This window comes from Anomalospiza imberbis, chromosome 1 (assembly GCF_031753505.1).
Source record: "Anomalospiza imberbis isolate Cuckoo-Finch-1a 21T00152 chromosome 1, ASM3175350v1, whole genome shotgun sequence".
NCBI classification, from domain to species: domain Eukaryota; kingdom Metazoa; phylum Chordata; class Aves; order Passeriformes; family Viduidae; genus Anomalospiza; species Anomalospiza imberbis.
The window spans coordinates 39523378-39540617 of NC_089681.1; the positions used below are offsets into that span (position 1 = coordinate 39523378).

Sequence of the window (17240 nt, forward strand, 5' to 3'; positions counted from 1 at the left end):
TATGAGCTGGCTCATACATGTTTTTCAACATCTTCTGCAATAAAACATTCACATATCATAGTCTTAATATTTTTCTCAGAGAATTATATTATTTTGACTTAAGGGTTTTCACTTCTGTGATATTTTCTTCTCAATTTATTTGATTGTCATTAAATGCATGATGATCTTTTTTATGTTGAATCAGACACCTTGCAAAATTCACTGCATCAGCTTGAATCCAATTTACTAAATGGTGGCACCTATCTATGTAAGACCTATCACTGTCAGACATTATTGGCCATCAGCTGCATTATTGTCGTTCTATTAATGTAAAGAGAATCTATTAAAAAAAAAAAAAAACACAAACATGTAGTACTTATACTGAATCCCTATTCTTCTGTAAATGTCCAGGACTTTTTAAATAATAACTTTATATGGTGGGCTGAAGGGAACAAAGTGCATCAAAGTTGTCATAAACTTTGGTATTCCAAAGTGTCACCCTGCAGCTAACAATTTCTATGTGAATGGCTATGACTCAAGCCTGATTTGAAAAACTCATGTGTGATGATTCAAATAATAGGTTTCTTGTAAAGTATGTTTTATGCAGGACAAGAAAGGATGATCTCAAACTTGCTGAAAGGAACTGGATATCACATGACATTACCTACCTTGATTTCCTACCTGATGTCTTTATCTAAAGAGCAGTATTTACCAGTGACGTATGAGTGTCAGGGCTTGCCCCCAGATTGGGGTGACCCTGAAAGATGAAAAAGTCTCTCCTCCAACCCGTGCCTTCAAAGAAAGATTCAGTAGTCTTCAGTCGTCCGGTCTCAAGGTAGTTTATTGTGTGTTATCTAAAAGATTTTCTTCCTGAATTGCTGCGGTCCGTTCAGCAGGTCAGACAAAGGCACATTCCGACACCCAGGGGGCTGATGCCTTCTTTTATATCGTACATTATGTGTTAAATGTTTATGGTTTTTCCCCAATGCCCATCACCCATATTTTGAATGGTGACTTTCTACTCTAAGCCAGTCTGTGAGTGCCAGCATCACCAAGAACATGGAGGTTAGGAAGAAGAAAGAAAGAGGACAGGGCACGCCCAAATCCCCCCATCTTAAAACTTCTGACCCCCATGTACAAAACTCAGACCCCTCTGTACAAGGCCTAAAACCCCCCTGTACAGCACTCAAAGATTCTTCCTTTCACTTTGTGACTACTTCTACTATAATATCTAAATTTTTGTGATTTCTTGTTCTTCCTGCAAGGTTGGTAAATTGTTCCATGGATCAAGTTCAAAGCCACAGGGGTTTCTGGCTGCATGCCAGGGTCTCAAATGCTTCTGACCTGAGCCCGGAACCCCCAAGAGGGTCCAAGGGACATTCTGGGTTCCGACATATGAGCACTCGGGGAAATCAAACATTTTATAGGGTAAGATGCCCTGGCCACAGCTGTTATTCTGATTTTGGGAAGGAAAGGAGTGGGGTTAAAGGATCACTTCCCTCTCCTGGAGCTAGAAAGCATCTGGAAGGGATTGCTTCACAGTTACACTGGTTTTTGGGCAGGAGGGCTTTTGTTGCCCTGAAGGAAACATGAAAAACTGTCATATATTCAGAGGAAGTGGTTAGTGAACACATGTTCTAAAATACTGAGCACGTACATGGCAAAAGCTCCTCTGCAGGGTTTCTTATTGCCACTTCTCTCCACGTATCACCTTCATCCTTGTCTTCGGAAAGCCAGCTCTCTATGGGGAGACAAATCTCTTCAGCAGAAATAGGGACTACTTTTTCAAGTCTGACTTGCTCCAGGTACCAGCTGGGATCATTTCCAGAGTTGTCATGGCCAATGCGGATTTTATATAGCTGCCCAAGATCTCTGAGATTAATCTGTTAAAAGAAAAAAAAAATCCAGATTTTAATAACAAATTACACTGTTGTCTTTAGACATCCTTATACTGGGCATGCAAGCTAAATGTGCAGCTAACATAGCCAAGAGTAATGAGTTTTGTTATAAAACTAAGCCTTAATATACAATGAATCCCAGAGACAAAGAGTAAAAACATATGGAGTAGTCTGCAAGTGTAATTTTATTGACTCCAGTACCCCATTATTTAAAGTGAGTAAAGGGCTCAGAGAATCCAGTCTGTTTCTAGACTTCTTCAAGGAATCAATTTTCTAGTGTTATAATGTAAATCTCTATTTCTAGACAAATCCTTTAACAAGCAGAACTAAGTTCAGTCATTGCTGCACCAAATCACACAAGTCCATACAGTTACCATCAGCAGAGCCCTATTAACAATTCCTACCACTTATCTGTCTGCTACTTTTCTCATTGACTCCTGTTTTTATGTGCTCTGGTTCCAGAGTTAACTGTTTCTCTAAGTGCTGATGTTACACTGCAGCAAATTTAAACAGTAAAACATGGCTATGTCACATTGAATACTGCAGCCTTGAAATAAGAGCCACTATGTTTTGGGTCGCAGAAGTATTTTGGGCAATTCTGATGGCAGGAATCGAAGCTCAAAAGCAGGGTTAACCACTTTTGACCTTTTTTTTTTAAACTTTTTTTCTTAACAGTGTTGTGTTTGAAAGGTCGTGGTAATTGGGAAAAAAATCACCAAGTAAAAAAATGAACAAAAAAGAGTTGTTTCCTTTACTATATAGCAATTTTGTACTATTTCACATCAAAACAAAAAGGAAACAAACATCCCTGAGGCAAGCCTGACAAAACTCAGTCTCACAGGCTGAGGGCATGACATGTATGCTAGTAGTAAAAAGTCTGAATAGAGTCATACTTATGACCATTGTAGTAGGTTTTGCTATATTAAAACAGTATGTTAAAGTAAGATGTGCCAACTGAAGATACAATTATAGCATTAATGCAATAAAACCATGTACCTCAAAGATATGCTCTTAATACTCACAGCAGAATTACAACAGATTAAAAAAAGCACTCTGAAGCTAGCCACAAATGCAGCCAGGACATGGGCTAAGTTGCCCTAATAAATGTCACCCAGCTGCAAAACAGAGACCTCTGCAATGAGCAAGGGACTGCTAAAGTTACCTCAAAAATAAATATAAAATATATTAGAACTCTCAACCTTTATTGCAAAATGAGTAGATTATGGTATTGGTGAACAACAAAGGTGGTGCTCTCCTGAAGTATAGGCACTGGCTGCTATTTGTGGTGCACAAGTCTTAAAGGGCAATTTTGTAAATAAAACACTGAAACCTTATGTTCTTATGTCCATGATTAAATTCTGGCTTAATCCCTGTTGAAAGACAAGCACCACAGCCATCACAGATCATTGTATACAAAAATCATTACCATGATTCTTGGTCAGGACCAGGAAACTCTATTAAAGAGCTCCTTTCCATTTCTGAAGCAGCTGATTCAGACTGATTAGTCATTTAGCTGTAAAGCAAACTGAAATACTGATAAAGCAAATCTTGCATATTTATTACATATATATATATACATATAGATATATATATATGAGTTATAGTATGTATGTATCATATGAGTTGGCTCAAAAGCAAAGCTAAAACTTTTTAAATTATATTGCTTTATCATATTATTCTAAAGTGGATTTTTTGTTGTTGTAGTTCCAGAAGGAAGTCTAAGATGGGAGACATGCTTTCAGGTGAATTCCCATGCAAAGACCATGAACATGTCCTTCTGGTCCTTCTCCTCCTGCTGTGCTCCAGCAGATCCATTTCCTTCATGTGCTGGAGGCCCTAGAGCTGGATGCAGCACTCCAGGTGGAGTCCCACAAGAGCAGAACAGAGGGACAGAATCACCTCCCTCAACCTGACAGGTGCACAGTAGATGATCTTTGGCAGACCACTGATACAACTGGAGAAAATATCACAAAAATAAGCACATGTAGAAGAGCTGATCAAAAGAGATGTGGGGAAAGGAAAGGAAAAGAAGAAAAAAAAAAAGCAATTTGAAAAAGGAGGGGGAAATGATGAGTCCCATTCATCACCATATCAACATGCAGGGACTTCCTGCTACTGGATAAACAAGAGAGCAATCCATCAAACCTAATCAAATGAAGTTTCAAGGTAGAGAACAGAAAACTCTGTCCAGACCTTTAGGTTTCTCCAGGAGATGTATCTAGTTGCAACTAGTTCAATTGGATTTGTTGAAGTCCTGTTCAGTGTCTCTAAATATGTATATCCTTGTGTCTTTCTATATTTCCTATCCCTAACATTCACATTCTAAAAGCAGTTACTATATAAACAAATTAAGAAAGTTATGACCACGTGCTAAAGGGGAATTTGTCCAAAGTTTCAAGTCAAATATATTTGCTTGCTTTCAGCTAAAGGGAGAAACATTGTCAAGCATCCTTGTCTACCTGACTTACAAAATAAGAGGTTTTTGTATGATAAACTATGCTGGACTTAGAGGTAATGGCATATTTCTGAGTCTGAAAAGTCTCAAAAATAATGCAAAACAGAACACTGCCCATGTGGCAACAGGCTTAGTAATATTCTTATAATATTTGCATAATATTATTTTTCTGAATAATTGTTTATTATTGACCTTGGGGGAGAAAAGTAATGTTTATTCTTGGGTGGAAATTAGGCAATGGCAGAGGGAAAATCAATTGTATATGATGTTCTGAAAGACATATAATACAATTAGAAATTTATTTTCAGTACCAGTTGCATATTTGGGGCTTGGAACGATTCATCTTGATGTCAGATCAGATATCACATTGGTTTCTCAGTGGTATTGACTTGCTAACATGTTATTTTTTGTCAATTGTAATCCTGTTAAATGTATGTCAAAATTTGTTCTTGCAGTGAAATGCAGAGGAAAATATTCTCATAACACAGTAGACCTAACAATATTCTTTTGACAACATAAACAGTTTCTTGAGGTTGCTTCTTCCTTCCCTGTGTTGAATAAATTTCCTTGAACTTCTGCATGACTTGAACACAACCTGGCATTTAGAAATCTACTTTCACAGCCAGAACGTTCTGTAAAAAGTTGCAGAACAAAGTTGACTTTGTTACCCTTGTAAACAACATGCTTACAAAAACTGCAGTCTAGCTGCTCTATGATGTTCCAGCACTTAAGCTGCAAAAATAACATTCCTTTTTATATGGAAACAGCCATTTGATAGGCCTGCAATAAATGTCCAAAGAGATAAGGATGAGTTCCAGGACTAAAGCATCACTCTGAAAATCAGGCAGCTAGATTCTATTCCTGGATTTGCTTTAGGCTTCCTGAGAAACTACAAAATTCACAAACCCATTTTGCTCCACTTTCTCAACTATACAAGGACAACATTTACATGTCTCTTACAGGGACGTTGCAAATCTCTCTTCATAAATTTTGAGATCCTCAGAAAAAGGCACAACTTCGAAATTCTGTATTTTTTCTAAAATGTTCTTTTCATTTTGTGTTAGTTGCTACTTGTCTAAAATTCAATTTAAATACCAAAAATTATTAATTATAATGATGTAATAGAGTTTGGACATGGAGGGAAATTCTAATTCTGTTATGATGTGGCTGACATCAGACACCTATAGAACATAAAACTTAAACTGCAGAGGTGACAAATAAGGGCATGGAAACACAGATTAAGGTAAAGGGATCTAGACACCACAAACATCAGGTATGGTGATGTTCTTAGGGATGACCTGCTAGAGAAATCTTCTACAAATGCCAACCTCTTCCCAGAAAAAGATTTTGCAAAACACCTGAATCATCATCTACAGTTAACTTGTTGGTTGATTGTACAACTCCTTCTGCTGCATTAACCAGTTTGTGTTAAGTCCTGTAATAAGTTCTAAAGGGGATGGGCCTCATAGAGACCTTGCTTATGTGACAGACTGCCAGCACTTAATGAGCTTAAAAATATCATTGTGACTACAATGATAGTGGTAATGCTACTGCCTTTGTAGCCACTGTTACAGGCAATAATATCAACACATCATATTTCATGGCACAAGTACCAGTACAAATTATTGAAAAAACTGTCCACCACTTTCAAAAGGGCCATGTTTGATTTAGTAATATTCTAAATGTTTGTAAGCAGTTAAACTGGACTGACCTGTTAAACAATACACCTATATGCTTTGCTCATTGCTACTATTTATAGGACTAAATAATCTTCTTACCATAGGCAATGGGAACATTTTCATTAAATCATGTGTTAGACAACTTGGCCTTACATTTTGAAAATGAGGCTTAACAAAGCTCATATTTAACAATTTTCCTCTAAGCACAACTGAAATCCACGTTTATCAGCAAGAAGTTCCACCTAAAGAGGATGCAAGGACCAAATTTTAATTCCATTTCTAAATGAGCTATGCAAATACACTTTTTGGTCCCTAGCATACCTGTGATATTTTGAATGGAGTCAGTATGATCTATTTTCATGTATTTAAGATGCTTAACAAAGTGAAAAGTGAAGTTCCTTGTCTGAACAAGAAAAGATTCAGTGGAAAGATACTTCAATAAAAGTATGGAAAAAATACATGTAATTACTCCATTTCTCTTTTATTTACTAGAATAAGCAAAATAATATCACTGCTTTCTTGTTGTGCAGAGAGTATCCTGCAATCTCTTTGAAATAAATTCAGGCTAGCATGAAGATCATTTAGATAAATCAACACTTCAGAGGCAGCTGCATCAAAATCCTAATGTCTAACACACCCACCAGAGAATGTGCTTGGCAGACAGTTGTTAATTTCATGTAAAGCCACTTCATTAACAGAATTTCAGAGAAGTCATGTACAGCAGTTGGATTCCCAAAAGAAGGAAAAATCATTGATTGCATTAGTTTAACTTCTACAGCATTGGCATATAATAGAGAAATCTTTGGAAGTAGATGGTATTTTTTAATTGTGAACATGCAGCTAATAACTGTTGCCAAAAATACAATAACTATTATACCAGTACAGTGCAAAGGGTCCACCCATGCTGATTGCTTTTTCCAGATGTCTGAATTCAGCCAATTTGTTATTTGTGCCCAAAAAACTTGGCACAGTTACACACTAACTTGGGAATTTGAATATGTCACAGGTGCTCACACAGATACATAAGAGTGTCATGAAAAAAGGTGGGTATATACATGTAAGGAATAGGATTAAAGGCCACACAAAGATCAGCATTATTTTTTCCTACTTCATACTGCTTTGGTCACAAAAATAGATTGGGTAAATAAATACTGCTCATTGCACAGTGACTGTTAAAACACTTTATTTTCCAGTGCACTCAAGTTCTGGAAGAACTTTATTTTTACTCTGGGGTTAATCAAATTATGCCAACAGCAAGTACAAATATTCATATATATATGTATATATGTATATATATACATACACACACATATATACACACATATATACACACACTTGATACTGCAGCAGTACATACTGCCTAATTACTTAACTAGTACCACCACATTCCCCACTGCCATTTCTTAAAGATGAGCTGAGCTGTGTTTTTCTCCAAGATTTTTTGTGAGCTCTTTACAATCCTGTGTTGTTTCCTGGAACAAGCTAAATTTTTTTTAATGTACAGCCTGTAGCTGATGAAGATAATTTTACATATTTCTCCCTTTTATCTCAGTAAGGGATGAGGTTCATCTTGTTATCATATTCATTTCACAGACAGTGACAGTTTCAAGTGGAATAACAGTCATGGGTATGACTGTTTTATGCTGCCTTAAGCAGATCTGACTAAACCCTGGGCTTCTCTAAATTTTGTTCAACTGTTTCTGGACCTAAATGGTCATTATGGAAAGCAGAGACAGCTGGAAAATAGCAGAACACAAGCAAGGTCCAGCTTTTAGGCATTGTCAGTCCCATGGTTGAGAGTGTGGATAGCTACATTAGTGCTTATGTTCACTTTTGCAATCTTCCCACTCTGGAAGGATTCTAACTGAGCTCATTTCAGCATCTTTTATTTGAACATCACGAGCAAAAGCATGGAAATGGATTTGTTTCAACCTATTTTTGCAACATTTAGTTTTCTTCTCACTGCTTCTCATTTTACTTTGGAGATCTCAGTTTTGACTGATGAAAGAATGACTACGGATCCAGAGTACAGGAATGAAGGACTCACAGTGAAACACAACAGATTCTTAGAGTCTGTAGGGCTGATTCTAAAGAAAGGAATTTTAATTATTCATGTATAGGTTATTTAAAATGACTGATAATTTTACCTAAACAGGAGGAAACCAAAATGAAAAACAACAGATCAAGTTCTAAGTGTAGCACATTCTTGAGACACAGTACAGCATGAAGGGGCACCTGATGAACACAACTCTTAACAAACAAAGTGGAAGTGGAAGGAAAATGGCTGTATTTAACACTTTAACAGTCTCATCATAGGAGCACTATTTATTAAGCTTTATGGTATTAAGTATCTCTTCAAGTATTATAGGAGTCCTGCTTTTCATCTCCCTCTATTACTTTCTGGTATTTGCCCTAGACCATGGAGTGTTTAAAGGATTGTTTATGTGGATGAACAAACTCTAAACCATGTAAATGGATGTGACACCAGCTTTAAAAGTTAGAAAAATTGGCTCATGCAGAAAAAAATCACACCAGGGATGGATTTCAGTTTCCAATGCTCCTAAAATATCATGCATACTTCATGTTCTGTACTTGCAAACATGGAACAGCTACCTTCCTTACAAAGGCAGCCACCAACCCCAAAATATAATCTAAGGTTAAACTGAAGATTCTGAAGATTTCTTAGGAAAAATTACAGCACTTCTAATAGTTTAATATAGTGGGTTTTTTTTTTTAAATTGACAATGTGTTGAGGTTCTTAAGACCAACACCACCCTAAAGAGATTGATGAGCTGATAATGAAGTAAATTCACAAAACAAATAATGCAAAAAGTCTTGTTAGGGAAATGCTAGGTCCTGCCACTTTCACTAAGGCAAGCAGTATTTTGAAAGCAGATCTACTGAACCAGTCAGTGTTTTTACTGACTTCATTATTACTAGAGCAGCAGAACTTGTACCCAAAGATATGGAATTGTTATGTATGGAAGTAATAAAAATTGAGAGATTGAAGCTGGTTTTTATAGAAGATAATAGGCTTACAGTCTTATGCTTAGTTCTCTTTGACACAGAAGGGAATATTTAGCATGACCAAACATTAAAAGAATATTTAAAAAATAACTTCTTTATCAAACAGTGTGTATAGTCATAAGAGATAATTCGGTATGTTTCAAAGAATGATGATGCAGAATACAGGGCTCCAGATAATATAATTTACAATATAATTAAAGCTCCAGTGTCTTGAGCAACCCAGAATTCTGCCAAAATCAGTGTTTTTGAATTACTGAGAAATACTCAGGGACTGTGACGACACCAGAGGAAGATGCAGGAAAAAGATCAGAGTTGTGATGAAAGCTGTAACTTATAGTAGATTGATATTCCTCTACTGGAGAAGGAATGGCTCTCAATAGAAGAATTGTGCCCTAAGAACTATGCCTGAATAGTAACAGAAGCAGAAAACCACTGCCCAGAAGTAGTTTATTTGAACACACAGGGACAATTCAGAGCAGGAAAGGAAATCCATCAGATTTAAATTCTGTTTTATTCCTGCTCCTATATTCTTTATCTGTGATATACCCATCTGGTAGGAAAAATTGCTAAGCCACAAGAGCAAATGTTGTAGAGAGTACATATGACTGTCTTGGGGAAACCTAGAACCCAGGACTCCAGTCAGAAACAAGAACTGTCCCCATCACACAATTGTAAATTACCTTCGATGAATTTCATGTACTGCCATCACATGGAAATCTCTAAGGGTAAGAGCCTTGTTACATTATACCTGAATTACAATGGACTTTGGCTAGTTTTTAATTTCATTTACACAAACCTTAATCAGAGATAGCCACAGTTAATGAAGTTACACTTGGTTTATAAAGCAATAGAAGCAACACTAAAATTAAGTTCTAGAATGAAATCTCAGTAGGCTATAAAGGACCACCAGCTGATTTAGTCAAGTTTTATTAACTTTCTTTTTTCATTATTTTTAACTTTACTGAATGTTCATTGTATACTTTTAGGTATCCAATTTACTACACAGTTAACAGTTCTTTCCACCAGACTACTATTCTTGATTTTTTATTAAGATAATCCAATGCAGTTTGGTCTCATTCTCTCTTTGTGGGCCATTTCTCTGTGATTTCTTATGGTTGTATGTGTGACTACAAGACAGGGATTTTGAAACTATATGGTATTTTGATTGCTTGTGTGAGGCATGGCTGTGGTTTTTTTTGTTTCCATTATATTATGCTGATCTCTTCCAGCACCCTGCATCAGTTAACACTTCCTTTTGAAAAAAAAACTGTGCTAGAAAGTTTCTATCTGGCTGATTTTGGTATCAAAAGACACTTTCTGTCCCATCTGTCTCTGATTCCCCATCATCTGTTTATTATGCACAAATTATTTAAACCTAAGTGACATATCACAGATTTAACTACTGCAATGGGTACAGTCCTGACTGAGGAACTGAGTGAAGTAGAGAAAATGGCAGGAATAACAGGATCTTGTAGAAGTCCTGAGAAATGTCACATTTCTGAAGCACATCTCAGAGACTTTTTTTGTCAGCAGAGAGCAATGTCTCCATTTGCTTGGAGGAACAGGACAACCCTAATTTAAATCACATGAGTTAACCTAATATATGTGATTTAACTCTCGTTACTAGCCACCCACCCTCCTCTTTCCTTCTTACTTGCTCCAAAAAAAAGTTTACACAAGAGTGGTCTTCAGTGGAAGTCTGAGGAAGTTTGTGGAAGAAGTTACAGTGGACCCTTCAAAAGATGGATATGCAACACAAACCATAACCAAGACTATCTTAATACATAAATGCAAAGAAAGTTCTTTTTTACTTCTTCAAATGAATATCTAATGTAAACTAGCACTTCAATAAGATGCAAGTATGAAGCAGATTCTGAGAGACAAGTCTGCCCCATGCAGTTGTAAACACAGCTCCTGATTCAAAACTCAGAGTTGTAAAAGTCAGCCACGCCCTCAGAAATACTTAATCATCCTTACATGTTTCTTTCAGTCTTTTTTATTACCTCTATTATCTAGTTTTGAGAAAAGCGACTTTGCATATATTTTGAATTCTCTGGAGTTTATAGAACAGCCATACTGTACCTTAAATGTGTCTTCACTGCTGGGATTAAACAGCTGCTGTTTCCCAGATCCCAAAATGATAGGACCAGAAGCTTTGTTTTCTCCATAAGCATAAAGGAATACTGTTGCTGTTGTGCCAGCTGTTTCAAAATCCCCAGTGACTACAGTTATCTTCCAGTCTCCTTCTGTAAAGTTAAAAAAAAAAAAAAAAAAAAAAAACCCTTTTAAAAATGTTACTTATATGAAGCAGTTTACTTGAAAGATGTAAATGAAAGCATAGTTTGGCCCAAGGACTGTGACTACACTGCGCCTGAAAGGTAATGATGTCAGGAGAGGCAACAGAGGATTGGCCAAATACTACATCATTCAAACTCATCTTATGCAAATTATGGATCAAGGATTGAGGAGGTTTACACTGTACTTAAGCCAGAAATATGAACAGAGCTAAGTGAGATTTCTAGTGATAACCCTGAAGGTCAACACAGAAGCAGAACTCCATCCAGAATTTGGATTGTGACAACAGTATAACCAAGAAATGCAACAGGAAAATTGTCAAAGCATCCTGATTAAATACAATTTCCTCTCATTTCAGGTTGATGTGATACATCAACAGAGTTCCATTTGCCTGATGGGGACATGATATTTGAATCAGCATGAAAAAAATAAGGTTTTAGAAAATTCTGAATGAGATTAGGACTAATTTGAAAATCATTTTATATGAAGCTCCCTGACACTAAAATGTCATTTCTGCTCCCATATAATGTACATGTTATTTAAATATTCAAAAGCAGCTTAATATAATTCTTATTTTAAAAAAGAACAATTCATAACTGTAAAATGTATTTCTATATCTGAAAAGATGGGATTGCACGCTTCTCCACCCCTCATTGATTGCAGCTTTTGTCTGTATGAAACAAGTTCCACATAGCGACTTAAATTCATTCTGTTCAAGGAAAACAACAAATGAAATACCAGCCCACAGTCATCTTATAAATAAATGCCATAGCGTACACTGCAGTTTCCTTAGTAGAAAGCTGTCTGTAATGCCTGCATGATTTAAACCTGCTGTCTGACAGAAGTATTCATCTTAGGCCAGCCTCATTATCACTCAGTAATTTGCCCCACAAAAATTGAACTGGAGCAGGAAGGTTGATTTCCTGTTTTCCAAGTCTTTAGAGGTCTGGCTGATGTCTGGTTTGGGAAGGTGATAAAATTTTAAATACACATAAATACGCAGCTGGGAATTTAGAAACAGCAACAGCTCATTTGTTCTGTCCAATCAAACCTGGCCCACAGACTGAGGAAAGGAATTGTCTCCTGTATTCTGCTCTGATGAGACCCCACCTGGATTACTGCGTCCAGCTCTGGGTTCCCCAGCAAAAGAAGGATGTAGACCTGTTGAAACAGGCATAGAGAAGGGCCATGGAAATTATTAGGGGCTGGAGTTCCTCTCCTGTGACAAAAGGTTGTTGCTCAGCTTGGACAAGAGAAGGTTCCAGGCAGGTAGACCTTATTTGCAGCCTTCCAATATATTAAGGGGCTTAAAAGAAAATCAAAGACGTTTTACAAGGACATGTAATGATATGTCAAGGGAGAATGGTTTTAAAGTGAAAGGGGGTAGATTTACATAAGACATGAAGAATTTTTTTTTTTTTTTTTTTACTCTAAGGATTGTAAGACACTAGAACAGGTTGCTCAAAGAAGCCGTGGATGTCCCATCTCTGGAAGTGTTTGAAGCCAGGTTGGATGGGGCTTTGAGAAATCAAGTCTAGTGGAAGATGTCCCTATCCATGTCAGGGGCTGTACTAGGTATCTTTGAAGATTTTTTTCCAACCCAAACAATTCTACAATTCCAAAAAGGAAGATTTTCATTAAGAATTATTAAACTCCAGCTTGTAAGAAACTCTTTTGTGCCTTTGAAAATCTGCATCTTCACAGCTTTCTCTATAGGCTCACTTTCTTGATAAAAGAACCATAGCACCAGAAAACAAAAGGATAAACATCAATTAGAAGAGTGAAAAGCCTCTAGATACTGATGGTGGAAACAAAAAGCATAAGGCAAGGGCTCCTTACCCCATAGAAAAAGAGCTTGTTTACAAAAAATTCAGCCTTTTCCATTTTCAAACAATATAATGTAAATTTCTTAAAGACAAAGTTCCTTTGAACCATTTGACTGGAAAATAAAGACAATTCCATTTACAAGGGCTTACAAAGAATGGTGCAGACAAGGGGTAAAACATGACCTACTATTCCTCCTAGAATTTCAAGCATAATTCAGAAACAACTATGCATTTTAAAGCAGGTAAAATGTATTTTCTTTTTGATACATTCATTGATTAATTGTGCTTCAAGTAGTTTTGATCGCCATTTCTATTGAACTACCCTCTCAAAGTCTGTCTTTTGTTAAGCAGTTTACTGAAATGATGGAGTTGTTACTGTTGAAGATGTCTTTTCTAGCTACTTCAGCTCCTACCTCCCAATTATAAGTTTAGTATCTATAAATTATTTTGCACACAACTACCCCTCTGAAGGTAAAGGAGGGAATCAAACTTCCCCAAAAACATCATTAATGGGAGTTTTGTTTTGACCTCCTCTGTATTGACTTTGAGGCTTGTTCCTTTTTTCTGGAAATAGATAGGACTTGTGTTTGAAAGACCATGTGGGTATAGGAAAAGAGTCCTTAAATTTCTAATCTCTCTGATGACAGAAATCCTGATTGCAGTGCATTGCATGCTTCCAAATAGAAAAGGGAAACAGCAAGTATTACAAAAACATAATTCTTGTTGGCATAAAAAGCTGGGTTGTTCTGGTGAGGTAGAGTACCAATAGTTCCTTAATGACTAAAGAGGAACACACTTTAAGGGGAAAATAATACAGATAAAGGTGTTATGACATAACTTTCTTTTAGCATACATAGAGGAAAGGTACAACCTATCACCTGGGGTTCTGGGGACATCAGAAAGTGGTAACTTGCCACAGATGACTGTCTAGATGTGTTTTGTTTGGGTTTTTTTTTTTTCAATTTCCTATATTATTAGAAACATTACAATACACTAGAAAGCTCTACTTCCTAGAAGAATAATTCTGGGTTTTTTTTTAAAGTGACATAGAAAGAAAATGCAATGTATTTAAAAGCTCATGTGAAAAAAAGATAAGTGAACAAACTCTCAGATCAACCACTAAACCAGGAATTGAAGCAGTCCCTCTAGGTGTAGGATACACAATTTCAAGTCTCTTTCCCACTGATCCATGTTTTACCAAGTGTCCCAAACAAGAGGCTATTTGTTGCATGTACTTTTGGCTGCCTTACTCTGATTGAGACTTTTGCACAGCTTAAATGACACAGCCAGAGACCCATCTGTAAGTGCAGAATTTGAATTATGGAACAGAAGATCTCTCAGGGCAGGGCATACAAAAGTGGGGTATGTGGAAAAGATAAAGCACAAAGAGTAGTAAACAAAGAGCTAATTACTGCCTGCTGGAAAAAGCATAGAAAGCAGAAAGGACAAAGATACTTACGACTCAAAAGAAAGCCTGTAACAGGGCAGGATTTTAATATATTTTCTAAAATAACTGGGCAAAAAATTGTATTGTTACCCACTTGCCATAGGAACAAGGTTTAGGACATGGGTCTTCATGGATATTTTGATCAATACAACAAATTGTGAATAAACATTTTCATACTTTCTCACAATGCCTTCTAGATCACTGTTCATCCTACAGCATGAAGCACTTCTCATAGCTGAGAAATTCTAATGTGCTATTAAGAAATTAAATTTAACTTGCTCTGGTTGCCAGGACAGAGAAGTCAACCTGAACAAATAGGAAATCACAAGTAAAACAGTCAATGAAAAACTATTGTTCAGAACAAAACTATATATAGGCCAGGAGAAAGAATCATGTTTTAAAATGTTAACTATAAAAAACTGATATTAAGATAGATCACTGGTAAGTACTAGAAGAATAGGAATTTTTCAAAGAAGCAGAAAGAAAAATAACATGGAAAGAAAAATAACAGAATAAAAAGAAAGCATAAACAAAGTTATTTATTAAATTAAAATGTGAAGTTCAGAGTTTACTGAAATGTTCACATAGTGTGCTATAATAATGTTTTAAAATAAATACAAGTGGCAACAAATGTGTAAAGCAATTAGTTCTGAAACAGAAACAGTCTTCATTAAAATCAGAAAACAGGAACAGTATTTACCATTTGCTTCTTGCATTTTCAGCTGCTGATTTTTTAACTCTGCAAAAAAAAAATCCATTAATAAAGGATCTTTCCTTTAATATTACAGAAAAGGTTTGAAAGAATAGGTCAAAACAACATTCTGTTTCTCTAGCCAATACAAGAAAACTCTTTCTCATTCATTCCCTCACTACTTTCTCATTATCACCTATATCAATTATATAAATCATGTTCTTTCAGAAATATAGCAAAGCAAGATGCAAAATCAGTTAACTCTGATATTTACTGTGTAAAATCTGCCCAGATTTCTTCAGAGGAAAAGGATTACTAATTATTGTTCTTACTTCCATAAAGTTACAATAAATATTACCTTGAGGGTACAGTTCAATTTCTGAATGGATTATACCTTGAGACATAAATGGAAGCCACCTAAGAATAAGAAAGAAAAAAAGAAAGCTGGTAAGAGTCAATTTTTATGTACATTACCATATAACTGAATGGTCCACATCTGATTTTCATACTGAATACACCTAACAGCAATGGATCACTACTCCTAAAATTTTAGTATTTGATTTATATTACAGTAGAAATTATTTGACTCAACAAACAAAATTCTTTTGTGCAAAAGTAAGAGCTATGTAGGTGTAAAATACACTTGTATCAGATTAAGAGACTCATATGGCACTACTTTACTTGTTTCTATAGCTAAACAGAAGAATATAGCACAGAAGAATTTTTCAGTCCTATGGATTGAGAGGTAAGTATAATTTGTATGTATCTATTGCAATATTTCTTAAAACTACAGTTCAGTGTTTAAAACGAAGATGGAACCAAACACTTCTCTTTCTTATTCCTCCTATAAATTAAGGACAGATAAATGAGTCTCAAAAAAGGATAAATCAAGAAAACATTCTTTAGGTTTCCTAGTCATGTTACCCCAGGCTATGTATAATTTTGAAAACTTTTCATTCCTGGATTACCAACAGCTTTTGTTTCCTCTTGCTTGGTAAAAATCAGCTCTTTTTTTACCAGAAAAGAAATGCAGCAATCTCCTGGGCTGTAGTTTTTTATTTCCTCCGTCCACTTCCATGGACTCTCCAGGAATGACCTAAATCATTCAGTCTCCTGTGAAGCCTATTGGGATTCCAATACAAGCTGGGCAAAAAAAGTCCAGAGCAACTTAGGAAGCTTCCAATTTTTTTGTCTTGAAAACATTATTTGGCCAATTCATATAAGAGCTACTCCCTAAGAAACAACTTTTCTCTTACAAAACTACTTATTTCTATTACTTCTGCTAAAAACTGATGGCATAGGTATCTTTTGAAATCCCTGATGCTAAAAGGTATCAGTAACTAGTAAATACTGTATAATTGTAATCGAGTAGGAGGTGTTAGATGTTCAGAAACTAATATCAGGTTTTTAAGACAGATAAAATGCATATGTTCCTTTGGTTAAATGAGAAAAAAGACAGAACTTTTTTCATGTCCTGGATCAGAAAATAGCTCAGTAAAATAAAATAAATGTGAGGCTGAAGATTACTGAAATAGATTTCTGAAGAGCAAAAATCTTCTCCATCCTTGAATAGAGAACAAGTCCATTTTGGCAATCATGGAAGCTACACCCGATCCCCACCACTGACTTATTTTAATCCCTTTTCAGTGGAAGGGTTTCATTGTTGAGAAGTTATACATTAAAAAAGAAACACTTGTTTCTTTTTAACACTCTCTATCACAGAATAATAAACATCTGGTGTTAATTATCACAGAATTAACACAGCAAAGTGCCCTGCCATCTATCATTCCTAAGCCATATTGCTCACTAGAGATAGCTATAACACAAAGAAAATTTCACCTATATTTTTTTAGAAAGGTAGCAACTATAGCTAGCAACAACAGCTGGTCTGCATCAAAATCTGCTCAGAGAAATCCTCAGTCTTATACTACTATTTATAAGCA

General features: G+C 35.9%; 1 protein-coding gene across 1 annotated transcript in view; it reads right to left on the bottom strand.

The window, feature by feature from the left end:
- The window catches only part of RP1 (RP1 axonemal microtubule associated), a 194967-nt gene that overhangs the window by 100405 nt on the left and 77322 nt on the right, over window positions 1–17240 (bottom strand). Inside the window, exons 24-27 of the mRNA XM_068188719.1 lie at window positions 15656–15714; window positions 15307–15345; window positions 11121–11284; window positions 1637–1862 (exon numbers count right to left, since the gene is read on the bottom strand). Of these exons, the coding sequence (XP_068044820.1) occupies window positions 1637–1862; window positions 11121–11284; window positions 15307–15345; window positions 15656–15714 (488 nt within the window). The remainder of the gene's footprint in view (window positions 1–1636; window positions 1863–11120; window positions 11285–15306; window positions 15346–15655; window positions 15715–17240) is intronic.